The 12529-nt window shown below is 38.1% G+C and overlaps 3 protein-coding genes across 14 annotated transcripts in view; 1 reads left to right on the plus strand and 2 right to left on the minus strand.

Moving 5' to 3' along the window:
- LOC105452358 (helicase domino) overlaps nucleotides 1-5160 on the minus strand; it is a 30613-nt gene extending 25453 nt beyond the window's left edge. The window contains exons 1-3 of one of the 3 annotated variants that reach the window (XM_011693388.1): nucleotides 4960-5160; nucleotides 3212-3411; nucleotides 1874-2723 (exon numbers count right to left, since the gene is read on the minus strand). In XM_011693388.1, coding sequence (XP_011691690.1) covers nucleotides 1874-2723; nucleotides 3212-3400 — 1039 coding nt within the window. In that variant the 5' untranslated portion in view covers nucleotides 3401-3411; nucleotides 4960-5160. Of the gene's footprint in view, nucleotides 1-558; nucleotides 672-1873; nucleotides 2724-3211; nucleotides 3412-4293; nucleotides 4366-4959 lie in introns of those variants that run through there. The other 2 variants (XM_011693390.1, XM_011693391.1) reach the window with 2 other exon arrangements.
- On the plus strand, nucleotides 2740-9595 carry LOC105452357 (DNA repair protein RAD51 homolog 4). Of its 5 annotated transcripts, none has more exons than XM_011693386.1 (6): nucleotides 2740-2785; nucleotides 7251-7416; nucleotides 7928-8040; nucleotides 8199-8409; nucleotides 8645-8821; nucleotides 9154-9595. In XM_011693386.1, exons 2-6 carry the CDS (start codon nucleotides 7273-7275, stop codon nucleotides 9478-9480), a joined length of 972 nt encoding a protein of 323 aa, XP_011691688.1. In that variant the 5' UTR covers nucleotides 2740-2785; nucleotides 7251-7272; the 3' UTR covers nucleotides 9481-9595. The 5 variants fall into 5 exon arrangements, with proteins under 5 accessions (XP_011691688.1, XP_011691686.1, XP_011691687.1 ...); XM_011693384.1 differs by lacking the exon at nucleotides 2740-2785 and adding an exon at nucleotides 5519-5719; XM_011693385.1 differs by lacking the exon at nucleotides 2740-2785 and adding an exon at nucleotides 6120-6146.
- LOC105452356 lies at nucleotides 9287-12465 on the minus strand. 6 transcript variants are annotated; one of them, XM_011693381.1, is made up of 5 exons: nucleotides 12304-12385; nucleotides 11700-12049; nucleotides 10556-11199; nucleotides 10037-10162; nucleotides 9287-9357 (listed from the first exon to the last, which is right to left on the minus strand). In XM_011693381.1, the coding sequence occupies exons 2-5, from the start codon at nucleotides 11734-11736 to the stop codon at nucleotides 9355-9357; spliced, it is 810 nt and encodes a 269-aa protein (XP_011691683.1). In that variant the 5' UTR covers nucleotides 11737-12049; nucleotides 12304-12385; the 3' UTR covers nucleotides 9287-9354. The 6 variants fall into 6 exon arrangements, with proteins under 6 accessions (XP_011691683.1, XP_011691682.1, XP_011691679.1 ...); XM_011693380.1 differs by lacking the exons at nucleotides 9287-9357; nucleotides 12304-12385 and adding an exon at nucleotides 12387-12465 and having other exon boundaries at nucleotides 9896-10162; XM_011693377.1 differs by lacking the exon at nucleotides 9287-9357 and having other exon boundaries at nucleotides 9896-10162; nucleotides 12308-12388.
- Between the last annotated feature and the right edge of the window lie 64 nt (nucleotides 12466-12529).

Consider the following 12529-nt stretch of genomic DNA (forward strand, 5'->3'; position numbering starts at 1 on the left):
ACAACTAAAAGCGAGAAACACTTTCAAATACGCCAATTAAAATAAATCGCTCCCATTTGCATCTGAGAAATATGTGTGTACACACGTATACGCGATATATAGCAATACAGACATTATTCTTACGAAGCTTCAAACCAAAACATGCGTTTACATTTAATATAATGATCACCACACTGTATCATTGTAGTATTTATATACATAACATGCTAACACTTGTCTGACTCATTCTGTAGAGTTGGTTGGCATACAATAAACGTATTTATTACAGCATGAAAAAAAATTAGATGTTATATAGCTCAATACGACAGTACAGATTTCTACGTGAACTTTTAATAGTAGCGCTAGCAGCAGCACAGTTCTTTGGCGAGCGTCTTTCCCGATCATCGTTCCAACAGTTGACGAGTACAACATTTACATATACAATAAGTATATAACGCGTGAAAAAAATCGTTTATGGACGGGAGCTTGCAGCGTCTAAACTGCTTGGAAGCGAAACCAATATGGAGTGGCGCTTAAAGACACGAAGAAACGAACGGCAGGCGATCTGCCGGTAATCACCTATAATGAGTGTGGGTGCTACGGTAGAAGCGGATGGAGGGTGAACGGTGACTGGCGAAGACTGGATTGCCGCTCGGAAGGCAAACACCATGCCATGGCGGCCCCCTTGAGGCCTACCTGGTATTTGTCCTAAGTGCGCAAATGATCATTTACTCGATAGTCGAATTTATTAGTTCTTTATGAAAAAGAAAAGATCGTCTACCTCTCCCTCGCAAATAACAAAAACTATTTCCCTAAATGCCAAGAGAGCGAATACCGGATGAATAATGTGAATAAATTATATATTATTATAAATATAAAAACGTTAAAACACAGGTAAACGTTTCGACCCTTGTTTCCTCTTCAGTACAAATTGGTAAGTTAAAATAAAATCGTTCAAAAATTTCCGATAAAACGATGAAGAGTCAAACAGAAATAGTCAATATAAATTTATATTATTGTCATCAAAAGTAAAAGACGTAATGCATTGTCCAAAGATAAAAAAAAGTTAATCGTTATTTTAAGCATTTAGGTAGGATATTTTAAATACGGAAGTCAAGAAATAAACTAAAATATTACGTAGTAAATTTAGAATTAATTGCTTAACTGAACTATATCTGTAAACTCTTTATAATTACGTAAAAGTATAATTTTGCAAAATTTCTTCACATATCGTAAATACGACACATCAGTCGAACATAAATTGTGATACACACGAGAAAGAGTAATCTATTTCAACGTATAGGGTGAGAAAAGGATTATTATTTTCGCTTATGACATCATGATCCAATAAGGTTGCAATAATAGTCAGTCGATTTTTTCTATTCTAAGAGCTCGTATTCTAGGCTTTCCGTTATCTCATGTAAGTTTTCCTTCACATAGAAGTGACGAAACGAGTGAAAAAGAGAGCTCACAACATTCTTTATTTTGCACAAATTAAAAGAAATCAAAAGAAAATGAGAGAATACAAATTTCTTCGACTGTCTTAGAATAGAAGAAGGCGACTGTAAATTCAAAATTCCAATGAACGTTTAAAACTGAGAATACACTGAATGAATAGTGAACAACAAACACGAATTTTTACTATTAAAATTCGAGAAATATGTATGGATGCTGACAGTACATTTATCGGCAATCGGATTGATTTTGCTTATAAAATGTAATATATAATGTTAACGTACAATTTTAATGATACTTTTCCATTCAGAATATACGTGAATATATTAACGAGTACTCTGAATGATGTATTGTACAAATCGATGGAAACATCAGATCATCGTTACTCGAAACGAGAAATTGAACCTTCCCATTGTCACAATTACCGGATCATAATTACCTTGGCTGAGCTGGGCTAGAGCCGCAGCAGGTAAGGTGGTGGACACCGCAACTGGCGTGCCACCCGCCCCAGCGATCTTAACCTCCGTTCTCTGATTCGGCACCTGGACCACCGTGGATCCGGACGTGACGGTTGTGGTGGCGGTGACGGCGGTGACGATAGCGCTGGTGACGGTGGTGGTAGTAGTGACAGTAGTGGTAACAGCGGACAGCTGTGTGAACTCCGGTATCGACGACAGCGGCGCGGTCAGATCCTCGTCGGCGTCATCCGGATCGAGTCGGTGCTGACGCAGAAAGTTAACGAACTGCGGCGTCGGCGATCGCTTCCGCCAGGTGTGGTAGTCCATCATGTTGCCGCCGGCGTGCAAGAAGAAGAGCTCCGACGCGTTCTCGGCATACTTCTCACGTACGCTGCGCATCCGCCGCATCTTGTGCTCCATTATCCGCCTGCGATAGCCGCTGGCGTCAAATGGGATCGGCTTCTCCGCCGTTTCCGACAATTTCAGCCGTTTCCTCGCCGGTGACGAGGACGACGGCTGCTGCACTTGCGACGACATCTGCGATGATGACGACGATGATAATGACAGTGCCGATGACGATGATGATGATGAAGACGACGACATTGGTGCCACAAACACGTTGCTCATGGAGGTGCGTACGAGTTTCGGCGACGTTGTCAGCATAAGCTTAGCGGAGTTCTGCGGCCGCGATACTGCCGCCGGTGACGAATGAGGCGACGTGCCGGCGATGCCAACAGCGTTGCGCGGTGACGTGCTCGTGATGTTGACGATCCTTGTAACACCGACTTGTTGCGTTCCGCTCGCGTTAGTTGTGGCATTGTTCGATAAGACCTGCGAATAAATATCAGTGCTAATCACAAGTGGAGGAAATTTTACTACAAGAATTATTCCAAGTACGAATTAATAAGATAATTAATAACTTGATTATTGAGTGCAATTACGTGAAGAAATCAATGAAATGAAGAAATAATAAAAATAATCAAGATTAAAGTAATTTTCAGCAATTGTTGCAGAGTACAATTAGCTAATTAAATTAATGATCAGCCATCACAGTTACTAAATTAATTAAACGTTATTAATAATCAATGTTTAATAAAAATAATTAAAGTACTCATCAATTGTGTGTGATTAGATTATTAATTATTGATCAAGATATTTCTAATAATAAAGCTAAAAAAAGTATAACATCTCGTATTTTATGGAAAGGAACATATCATTTTTCTCTTATTCGAAAAAAATATAACATATAGCAATTTCGTGAAATAATATGTAATCAAACTGATTACTCGTGTGCAGTGGTCACAAGCGCAGACACTCACCTGTGTGAGACCAGGAACCTGAGTCGTAATAACGAACTGTTGCCCAGGAGTGAGCACGTTGAGGCCTTGGGTAGCGAAAACCTGCTGCAGACTGACAGTCTGTTGAGCTGAACTTCCGTTATTTCCGCCATTATTAGCCGCACCCCGATTAAGGGGTGGTAAAATAGGTGCACCCTGTTTATCACTCATTGCACGTTACGCTGAAAAGAAAAAGCAGCGCTGTATTATACAGTGACTCACAATAACTCGAGGTGCTGCATAAAAATTCATATTTTATCGTACAAAGTGCAAACATCTTAACACTTTGAAGACATTAAATTTTTTTCCAATAACAAAAAATAAATTTATTTCAATACAGAATTATGTTTTCGCATATTAGAAATCTTATAAAAACACAATTGTATTTTAAATTATAAATATTTTAGTCTAAAAAAGCTACTTGCATTTCGATTTCTTATATATATATATATATATATATATATTTTTTTTTTTTTAAATTTAGAGTTTAAAAATAAAAAGTTTAAATAAACTAAAGAATAAATTAATTTAATAAAATAAGAATAAAAACATAAGTACTGATAATGAAGAGAAATATGTAAAAATTTAATTAAAAAAAAAAAACAAATATTCACAATCATTTAAATATCACAAAAAAGTAATGTAAGGATAATATTGAGGTTAATGCTTTGATTTATATAAACAAAAATGTAAAAAAAAATTAAAAATGTGATTTATTGACTCAGTATATAGATTGATAATTCAACAACTTTGGTTCTTCTTCAAATATTATACAGAATGCATATAAGCTTTATTCAAATTTATAAATTGACAAAAAAAAATAAACAAAAATATCTGTACAAATGTGCACATTAAAAATTAAATTCCTAGAGAACGCTTTAATGAACAAATTTAATTTGATATATTAACTTAAATTCACTTATATAAATATTCTCCTTTCAAAAATATATGGAGCATTTGCAAATTAACCGCGCATTTAATTGCAAATTAAAGAGGATAACAATGAAGACAAAGAAATGTTCCAAATATTACATTTAAAAAAAATGACAGTAGAAGTGACTTACTAGGCACGATTATTCATTCGAGGGAAGCAACATTGATCATTTGTAAATATTAATCAAGAGACGAAGAAAAAGAAAAGCGACGAATTCGAAAAAGGCGATGCCGTCAATTCGCCCAAGAAGAAAAAAAAAAGATTGATACACTGCGCGACGTATACATACGCGAAATTTGAAATTTGCACGACGGGATGTCAAGGGATTCCGAGAGACGGTCATACCGGAGGGAAGGAGGGGGGAGATATGTCATCGCGACCGTCGCGAGATTCCGGAGCCGGCGAACCGGGATGGGAGACGAAATCCGAGGGGCTATCCGAGAGCGTCGTACGTTCGTGCGTGGATCGAGGGGAACCGATGTGTGCTATATCGAGGCGAGCCGCGCCGGTGACGAAACGAACACGACGTCGCGAGACACGATGATCCGCGCGAAGGCACGACGACGACGACGACGAGTCTCGCGCGTCGTCGGCGTCGCCGTCGCGGGGCGTCGTCGTTGGGGCGTCGCGCGCGCGAGGAAACGGCCTCGCCGAAGACGCTCGGCGTCGTCGAGCGGGTGGGGAAGCCGCGCGCGCGAGACGAGGCGCAGCGCGGTCGCGGCGCGGCGCGGCGCGATACAAAGGAAATCTCCCGTCCGCCATGTTGGCGTTGGCCCCGAGACGGGCCAGGACTTACCATAATGTAATCACAAATTACCGCGACGTAGGTGCGCCATCCACGGGAATGAACGTCACGCCCGTGTACGGCGTGGGTCGACTCGCAATTGGGTACCTCACGTAACATACGGCGCATGAGCTATATCTAATATTTTACGATACATCGTCACACCGCACGCCCAAGGACGCGTACACACTTCTAAACATGGCGACGGCTGCGAGACGAGTTTCGGCCGCGGCCGGAACGAGCCAGTCCCGCGGCGGGGCGTTTGCCGCAGCCGCGCAGAGATGGCGCCCGTCGTTCTCCCCCCTCCCGCCAAACCCCAACTCGTCGCCGCGCGGCGCGCGCGCAGTTGGCCGGCAGCGGCGGATGCCCGCAGCAACGTGGCATCGACGGAATCGCGCGATTGGCCGGGCCCCGCTCGTACGTTCGAACATGCGGCCGAAATGTGCTAACTCACACTTCCCCGGGTCTGTTCGTTTTTTTAATCGCGCGCCTCCCTCCCTACACCCCGCGCAACGCCAAATATGGCCATTCAATTTCGAGTTCCAAGACTCTCCGATCTCGCCCGACGACAGAAAATCGCGCCGTTATACACCCGTAATCACCCGACGATATATCGGCACGTGTATGATTATCTGTACATTATTTTAATTTTACTTCATTTACATTAATTTTAATTATCCGTGTGATCGTGCAATTGTCTACGCGATTAGCTGAAAAAGGAAATCACCGGACGCGTGATTTTACACAATCGAGCGTGTAATGTATAAAAAATGTACGAATAACAAGCTTTATGGCTCCTTTTCGCTATACACCCCGATCACATTTTCAAAAAATAATCACATCATGATCAGATTATTTTCAATATACGTATGTATATATTCTTACAGAACTTACTTCACCGGTGCTTCGATTAAATTTACCTGATTGATTTTTAATCTCTAGAAAATCTTACCGTCAGCGTAAGGGCAACATTTTGAGAAAGGCACAAAGAATTATTCGGATTTCATTTTTCGGCTGCACTTACACCTCATATCATTATCTTACCTTCTTTCTCCCTCGAAATCCAAACACGCTTTATTCAAATGGCGAAAACACGCAATTAAGAGAGCAGTCGTTATTACATCCTCCTCGAAATAAAAGCGATACACATTTGGACGTTGGAAAAAGGGGAGCTGGGGGGGAGAAAGGAGCAATTACCGGTAAGAAGAGTACAGGAAGCAAACTTCGGAACGAGAGTCGCAAAGACAGGAGGGTCGCGCGGTATCCGAGGTGGATCCGCCACGTGGCACGTAAGGCTGTCGCGTTCCTCGTCTTGTTACGGCAATCACAATACCGGCATACGTATATATATCGTACGTTCGTAACATACATATACATACCCGTGCATCGATCCTCGCCCGAGTCACTCCATCCTCGTTGGTGCCGCGCGGCGCTGCCGCGTCGGGATCTCGCGTTGCCGGGGCCGACGAGTGCGGGCGGTGCGCCGTTCGATCGTCGATTCGTCCGCGCACGTGCGTGATCCCTCGCGTGGTGGTGCGGGCGCGTGCCGCTGCCGCCGCCGGCGAGCGGCATTTTCGCGCGCGGGAATCTCGATCGCCATCACCCGGGCGGATTCCACCTCGGAGGCGCCGAGGGACGGGACACTCGTACACGCGGATCCCGCGGTCGCCGTCGTCGTCGTCGCCGCCGCGGCCGCCGGGAGAAGACGTGCGGTGCGCGACACACGTCCGCCAAGGTGAGTCGATTGACGCCACTGGAGGACTGGCCGGAGTAGTCCGTGCAGCGGCGCCTCGTCTCTCGATTGGCGACACCGGCCGCTCGATACCGCCGGAAGAGCGCCTATAAACGAACGCGTGGCGCGCGGGCGCGACGAGCGCGAGATAACGCTCTTCGAAAATTTAATATGCGTGACGAAAATCCGAATTTGAATTGAATTGAGTCCGACGCGTGAATTCATGTATATTCTACCTATCGGAATATACGTGTATATCACAGTCGCACGTCGCATCTGTTTAATTCTCGTGTTCTATGTATATTCGTTGAAAAACAGTATGTTTTATTAGAAACTATTTTTAATTATCTTGTAAATTATTTTTTATCATTCCTCTTGATTATTATTATTACGTTCAAGTTTTTATCTAAACGCTGAACATTTTAAATGTCACGTGAATCTTAAAATATGCTTTTGTGTGAAAAGATTTTTATATCTTTGTGTACGTAATTTCTTTATTTATTTTATTATCGAAATTTCCGAAATTTCTTTTGAAGGGCAGACTTGAACTTAAACTTCTTTTGCTTTGCAGATATTCAAGACAAGGCTGAAGGATGGTCAAACTGAACGCGAGTGTACATCCGAGTCTGTCGGAGAGAATTACGGAAAATTTGCGGCGAAAAAACGTGGTCACAGTCGTCGATTTCGTTTCGACGGATCCGATTAAATTAACGAATTTCACTGGTCTTTCGCACACGGTGCGTGTCCTAGCTATGGTAGAAAAATGAGCGGATATAATAAACGCATTTAAAAATACGAACTTTACCAGAGAATATATATAAGCACGGCATCATTTAGACATTAAGAATTAATTAAACTACATGAAAAGAAATGGAAGAATAGACTTTTCTTAATGTTAATTTGACGTCTTAAAAAATATTTGAGATATGTGCATATTTGAAATTGTTTCAATTAATTCAACGATAATTTTACCGACAAGAAATTTGAATCAGAAATTAATGCCTTTTGATTGGATATTAATCCACATTTTTTATTCGAAAAAACGGGATATATATGTAAAATCCAAATAACTATTTTTTATCAATCTCTAATTTTTTATTATCTTCCAAATAACGATCTTCTATCAATCTCTAATTTTTTGTTATACAGGTATATCTCATACATGTATATAATTTGAGATAGATAGAAGATAGTTATTTGGCTTTTCCATATTTGTATTTTAAATATTTAATATATTACTACTTGCAGGATGTATTACAAGTGAAGCAGCATATATTGAAGAATTTCAGTGCCGCAAAGAGAAACGCAGCGCAGCTCTTTGCGATAGAACGTAGCCACGTAATTCCGACCAACGTAACGTGGTATGTTTGCGACAAGTCACTATTTACTATTTAAATTGAACCGAATTGTGATTTACAGAAATATTCGATGTGGAAAACTTTACTTTCATACAGAAGAAAAAGAGAGACAAAGCTTGCATTTCTATAGTGATTTAATGTCTCATTTTTTGGTAGAACAGTTTGGACGAATTGCTGAGAGGTGGCCTGTATCCCGGACAGTTGTGCGAATTATGTGGACCATCGGCCTCCGGGAAGACTCAATTATGTTTGACGATAGCAGCTAATGTCGCCAGCCAGTCAAATGCCGTCGTATGGTACTTCGACACGAAGAAAGATTTTTCTAGATTGCGATACGAGGGGATTATGAGGGCGAGGAATTTCGGGCAAAAGGTAGTAACGTTGGCTGTCAATATAACTAGATGTTAATAAAAATCTGCGCGTATTGGTTTATGTATTACAATTATATCGATATGATCGTGAAAAAGTAAAGTAACTCTTAAGAAAAGAAATAAATAATTATAAATGAATAAATCCGAATTTGTATAAAATGAATATTTCATATGATTATATTCGTTATCTTTAAAATGCAACTGAGTTCTGAGAGGCAGCTTCTTTTTTGTTACAGATCATAGAAGATGCATTATGCAGTACAAAAGTTTGTCAAGCGCGTTCCTCGGGTGAATTGATACGAGCTATGCGACGATTGGTAACTCTTTGCAAACAGGAGCAGAATAGTGTGTCTTTTGAAGGGAGAAAGGTCTTGCTTGTTATTATCGACTCTTTACCAGCAATTATCTTCAAGGTACTATTATGAACAAATTTCTATTAACAATCTATATAACTTCTGTAGTATATCGTCAATTATTATTTTATATTATGTTTGTATTTTACATTATTGTGTTATCAATGTGTCATATAATACAAATATTACGCGATTAACATTATTAAGAAATAAAATTTGTTGTCTATCCGATAATTCTGATATTAAGCTAACTAATGTATAATTTAATTAATAATTATATTAAGTTAATTAATAGAAAATTATGATGTTATATATAATATTAATTCTATGACATTGAAATTAATATGGCTGCTCGTTCTTTTTTTTTAATAATCAATTATTTCTTCTTCAAGGTAACGCGAAATGTGCAACAAAGTGATTTCGAGACAACTTACGAGCTCGATGATTTGGCCGAGGTGTGCCGATTCCTCACGAGGGAATGCCAGGCAGTCGTAATTACTGTGAATACAGTCACCCGATGGGATTCTCCAGGGCAAACGGACGACATAACACCGGCGTTGGGAAAACATTGGGCGAGAATGCCAGCCACGAGATTACTGATAACAAGGCGACATGGTGAAATTCGTAGGATTAACGTGTGGAAGGATCTGAGATTAATCGAAAATTCGTTTTGCACTGTAACTGTAAGCGATATTGGAATTACATCATATAAGTCGTGATAATTTGATATTTACGTACGCTGATTAATTAATTGTTGTTAAGTGTATAAAGTTGTAATATATATATATATATAATGACAATAAAGTGTCACATATTATGTCAAGAAAAAAAAAACAAAGTCATAATTTTTCTAAATCTGTTTAATAATATTCTTATATATTTTAAGAGGAATCGGAGTTTATTTATGTTAGATATCATGATAAATATCACATGTTACGCCAAGAAAAAAAAGATAAAACATAATTTTCCAAATTCTATTTAATAATAATATTCAAGTAATGTTTCAAGTCTAGTTTCCACGCTAGCTTAACTAATAATTTAGTATTAATCAAATTTTAAAAATACTACAAAATTTAATATAAATAATAAAATATAAAAGAATGTATATATAAAAATTGCATTAAATATTTTCGAAGTTTAATATATTTGATTAGAGCAATTCTATTTATTTTATAATGTTTATATTATTTTATTGTAAAAATCGTTCGGATTTTATGCAAAACCAGGACCCTTGGATATTTCAGTTCTTGTCGATTCAATGCTCATTAAATTTACCATAATTTTGCTCGTAAACACTTCTCTTCCTTGTATATTCCACTCATCAGGCGGTATTCGCACGTCCATTGTGGTAGAAATTTTAAATTTATCACCTGTCACTTCCATTATGTGGGTATAGGAATTCTGCAAGATTTATCGTAGAAATAATTAAGTTTTTGTAAAGAATTCGAAATTGTCAAATATATATGTTAAATTTAATATCCCCAATGAAAAACGTTATTAAATTAATGAGGCACGTAAATATTTACATTATATGATTCTGTTATTGTCCTATATATATATTTATATATAGAGAGAAGACAATGATAGATTTTCTGTAATTAATTTTTTAAAGCTTCAATAATTTTCCATTACTGTTACGAATGAAGCTTTAAAGAATTAATTATATAAACTGTATCACTAAAGTGACGTATGTACAATAATGATTATGTACAATGATGAATTTTGTTTTTATTAAGAATGAGATAAGAATAAAAAAAATACAAAAAATATAAAAAAAAGTATACGTGTACGCACCAGTTCCAGTTCGTTCAAAAAAACGTTAAATGTCGGTATGAATGTGCACTTATGTCTACTCTTCTTAATTAATACAGTTTTTTTATTAATAAATTCCGGCAATTCTATAAAGCTGATTCGGAAATTTCTTTCCTCGGTGTCTTCCTCAGACGTAGCAGATATTTTATACATGGTTACGCAAGTGCCTCTTGTTATTTTTTCGTCGAATAAAGTAAATTCCGAACTATAAGCGCTGTAATTTCTTCTAGATTTCAAGCTACTGCCAATGGATAATTGGTCGGCAAACTCTTCAATCATATCTTCTCTCTCAGTTTTGCGATCGATTGATATTTCTATTTGATATAGACCTTGGTATAGATCTCGGTCCATACCACGATTAAACTTAAGATCAAACCAATCTACAGAATCTAGTTTCTCGTTCGCGATCTCGTGATTTGTAATGTTGAGATTTTTATATGAGACAACACTGATATCATGCAAAAGACAACGGAGACTTTTCGGGTCCGTGAGATGGCATCTTACTGTAGAGTTATAATGTACATTTTGGAGAGAATCTCCGTGTACTGTAGCGATTTTCTGCATGTTGTACACGTATTCCGGAGCGAATTCCTCCCCATCTTTTAGTGAGACGTTTCCAGTGACCGCTAAACAAATAAACAAGACATTTAGTCACATACAATATCAGAATATCGTCATATACTGTATTATAAAAATTAATTTTTGTAGCAATTAATGTTTCACAAAATTTATTACTGTATCTTATCTATTTTTGGATTAATTGTAGGATTTTAATTTCTTCTAAAAATTGTACATGAAGCTTGTACCATGTATAAATCGACATTGTTTTAATTCAGATATCTGCGCGCAAGAAAAGATATATTTACGACCCAAACAGATGATAAAATCTTTGAGAAAAGTCAGACGTGAAAGTAGTACTTGGACTTGCAGATAATTTCTTTTATTTAGTTCTACATATGTTTTACATATATACACATATATCTACCTATTTAATTTATTTTCAGAATATTGCTATTCTAGAAGAAACATAAATTGCGTTTTCTGAAAGATTTTATTCACAAACCAATAAATATGTGGCATGAACACGTGAAATTGAATTCAAACAGAATTGTACTTTTCGACTTACCCAACAGGAACGGGATCAGAGTGACGTTCACCAGCATCGTGAAGCAATTTACTTCCAGACACGTCGGCTAATATTACTCTAGCTTCCTTCACTCATGAGCTCCTTTTCGAAACACGCTCGTCATTTAATTAATCTTCGTGTCGAATTATGAGAGTGTCGCGTGTTAAACCCACTTGCCGTTACGGGTGTACATTACAATATGATTCGAGGGTCGACTTTTGTCTCTGTTGTAAACAAATCTGTAGGTGATGTTTACGTCTCGCTGTGTGAAATAGGTAGGAAGGACTCTGCATGCCGGGTCCTTCCCAGTCTTTCCTTGGTACCATAATAACAAAGGACGTATCTGAAATCTTATACACAAATTTCCTATTAGATTTTATTGTAGAACTTATTAAAACGAAACGTTTCAACGATAAAGGATTAATTACACATCATTAAAATATGCGTGCAGAAAATATTTTACAAAAAGTAAAATTTATCGCATATCAAGAATTATAATAGAAATCTTTAATTACACAATTATATGTTTATATAATTGACATATTTAATTTAATTTAATGTAATATATACTTGATTTTAAACAAATTATACACACTACACTTACACACACACACACACACACGTGAAGCGGTGGAAGACATTTAGGTTATGTTATCTTTGTTTTGATGGCGTCAAGATGAGCCTAACCTAGATAACTGCTGATGGCGCGAGTAAACAAGCCTCTGACGATGCGTTTTATACGCCTTTTTATGAAAAACGCGAATTCAGCTGTAATCTCAATTGACTGTTGTTGTGTTGTTGTTGTGGCGGGTGGCCCGTCGTTTCGAACT

Source organism: Wasmannia auropunctata, unplaced genomic scaffold, assembly GCF_000956235.1.
Source record: "Wasmannia auropunctata unplaced genomic scaffold, wasmannia.A_1.0 LD336033.1, whole genome shotgun sequence".
NCBI classification, from domain to species: Eukaryota; Metazoa; Arthropoda; class Insecta; order Hymenoptera; family Formicidae; genus Wasmannia; species Wasmannia auropunctata.

Bases quoted from the DNA above. Each gene is read 5' to 3' on its own strand.
- LOC105452357 (XM_011693386.1), top strand. From the start codon at position 7,273: ATGGTCAAACTGAACGCGAGTGTACATCCGAGTCTGTCGGAGAGAATT. The intron at 8,410-8,644 runs GTAGTAACGTTG...TTTTTGTTACAG, and splicing joins CGAGGAATTTCGGGCAAAAG to ATCATAGAAGATGCATTATG. The intron at 8,822-9,153 runs GTACTATTATGA...TTCTTCTTCAAG, and splicing joins TACCAGCAATTATCTTCAAG to GTAACGCGAAATGTGCAACA.
- LOC105452356 (XM_011693380.1), bottom strand. From the start codon at position 11,736: ATGCTGGTGAACGTCACTCTGATCCCGTTCCTGTTGG. The intron at 11,200-11,699 runs GTAAGTCGAAAA...TTATTTGTTTAG, and splicing joins TCTGATCCCGTTCCTGTTGG to CGGTCACTGGAAACGTCTCA. The intron at 10,163-10,555 runs GTGCGTACACGT...TAAATCTTGCAG, and splicing joins TTTTGAACGAACTGGAACTG to AATTCCTATACCCACATAAT.